The sequence below is a fragment of the Dipodomys ordii genome, unplaced genomic scaffold (assembly GCF_000151885.1).
Source record: "Dipodomys ordii isolate 6190 unplaced genomic scaffold, Dord_2.0 Scaffold5922, whole genome shotgun sequence".
Classification (NCBI taxonomy): Eukaryota; Metazoa; Chordata; class Mammalia; order Rodentia; family Heteromyidae; genus Dipodomys; species Dipodomys ordii.
In genome coordinates, this window is record NW_012273136.1 from 1 (window position 1) to 1666 (window position 1666).

A 1666-nucleotide genomic window follows, 5' to 3' on the forward strand; every position below is an offset into this window, starting at 1 on the left:
AGGGCCCGACTGTGGGAGGGCAGCGGAGCATTACCTCATCCCGTGAGCCTCTGCGGGCCGGGAGAAGAATCTTCTAGGGTGGGGTCTCCATGGCGACGGGTGGGCCCGCCCCCCAGAGAGCGACGCGAGCCAATGGGAAGGCCTTGGGGTGACATCATGGGCTATTTTTAGGGGTTGACTGGTAGCAGATAAGTGTTGAGCTCGGGCTGGTTAAGGGCTCAGAGTTGCACTGAGTGTGGTTGAGTCGGCGAGGCGGGAGTGGAGGTGCGCGGACTCAGGCAGGCAGACAGACAGACAGACTCAGCCAGGAAGGCGGTGGAGTCCGACCTGCCCATCTGCCTTTCCTTGCCTTTTTCTCCTCGACTGCTGCGAGCCGGCGCCTGTGGCTCCCGCGCTGGTGTTTGGGGGAGCGCCTGAGGATCCCCTTCTCCTGTGACCCGCGGAGGACAGCCCCGCCGGCCGAGCGCCCGCGGACAGCGCGGAGAGCCCCCGACGGGCCGGTGCGGAGACACCGCCGAGCGGCTGCGGCCGTCAGCAACTTCCCCGACCCGGAGGCACCGGGGCGAGGGGACAAGTGGCTCCGGGTCCCGGAGCGAACTTTTGCTCCGCCTTGTCTCCGGCGGCGCTCGAGAGAAGGCAGCCGCGAGCGGCCGAGGGGGAGGCGAGACCCGAGCTCGGCGTGGCGCGCACCGGTTGCTGAACTTGGGCGAGCGCGAGCCGCGGTCGCCGCGCGTCCCCCTCCCCCTTGCAGCGGAGGAGGGGACCGACGTCCGAGTCCCGGGGCGGGGGGGGGGAGCGGCCGAGACCCGCCACCGGCCGTCACCGCGGGGGGCTCGGCGCCCAGCAGCGCCGCGGGAGAGCCGCCGTCGCCGGGGGAGGCGCGATCGTCCGCGGGCTCCCGAGGATCCGGAGCGAACCCCGGAGCGCTCAGTGAGTGACCGCGACTTTTCAAAGCCCGGCCGCGCGCGCGCGCGAGCGAGCCAGCCAGCGAGCGGACAAGTAAGAGTGCGGGCGGCGTCTTAACCCTGTGCTCCCCGGGGCGAGCTGGGCCGGCGGGCGCGGGAAGGGGGAGGCCAGCCCGCGGGAGCGCGCGCGCTCAGACAAACTTTCCTGCCGAAGGAAGCCGGGACCAGCGCGCTGTGGGGGCCCCGAAACTTCTGCCCACCGCCCAGGCTAACCCCGCGTGAAGTCACGGACTGTTCTATGACTGCAAAGATGGAAACGACCTTCTACGACGATGCCCTCAACGCCTCGTTCCTCCAGTCCGAGAGCGGCGCCTACGGCTACAGTAACCCCAAGATCCTGAAACAGAGCATGACCCTGAACCTGGCCGACCCCGTGGGCAGCCTGAAGCCGCACCTCCGGGCCAAGAACTCGGACCTGCTCACCTCGCCCGACGTGGGTCTGCTCAAGTTGGCGTCGCCCGAGCTGGAGCGCCTGATCATCCAATCCAGCAACGGGCACATCACCACCACGCCGACCCCCACCCAGTTCCTGTGCCCCAAGAACGTGACGGATGAGCAGGAAGGCTTCGCCGAGGGCTTCGTGCGCGCGCTGGCCGAACTGCACAGCCAGAACACGCTGCCCAGCGTCACGTCGGCGGCCCAGCCGGTCAGCGGGGCGGGCATGGTGGCCCCCGCGGTGGCCTCGGTGGCGGGCGGCAGCG

At 70.0% G+C, this 1666-nt stretch overlaps 1 protein-coding gene across 1 annotated transcript; it reads left to right on the plus strand.

The window, feature by feature from the left end:
* Positions 1 to 427: 427 nt before the first annotated feature.
* Positions 428 to 1660, plus strand: LOC106002256 (transcription factor AP-1; the record flags this gene model as incomplete). The annotated part of the gene is made up of 2 exons (XM_013037161.1): positions 428 to 999; positions 1120 to 1660. A coding segment is annotated over exon 2 (457 nt), but the record flags the coding sequence as incomplete, so codon positions are not given.
* Between the last annotated feature and the right edge of the window lie 6 nt (positions 1661 to 1666).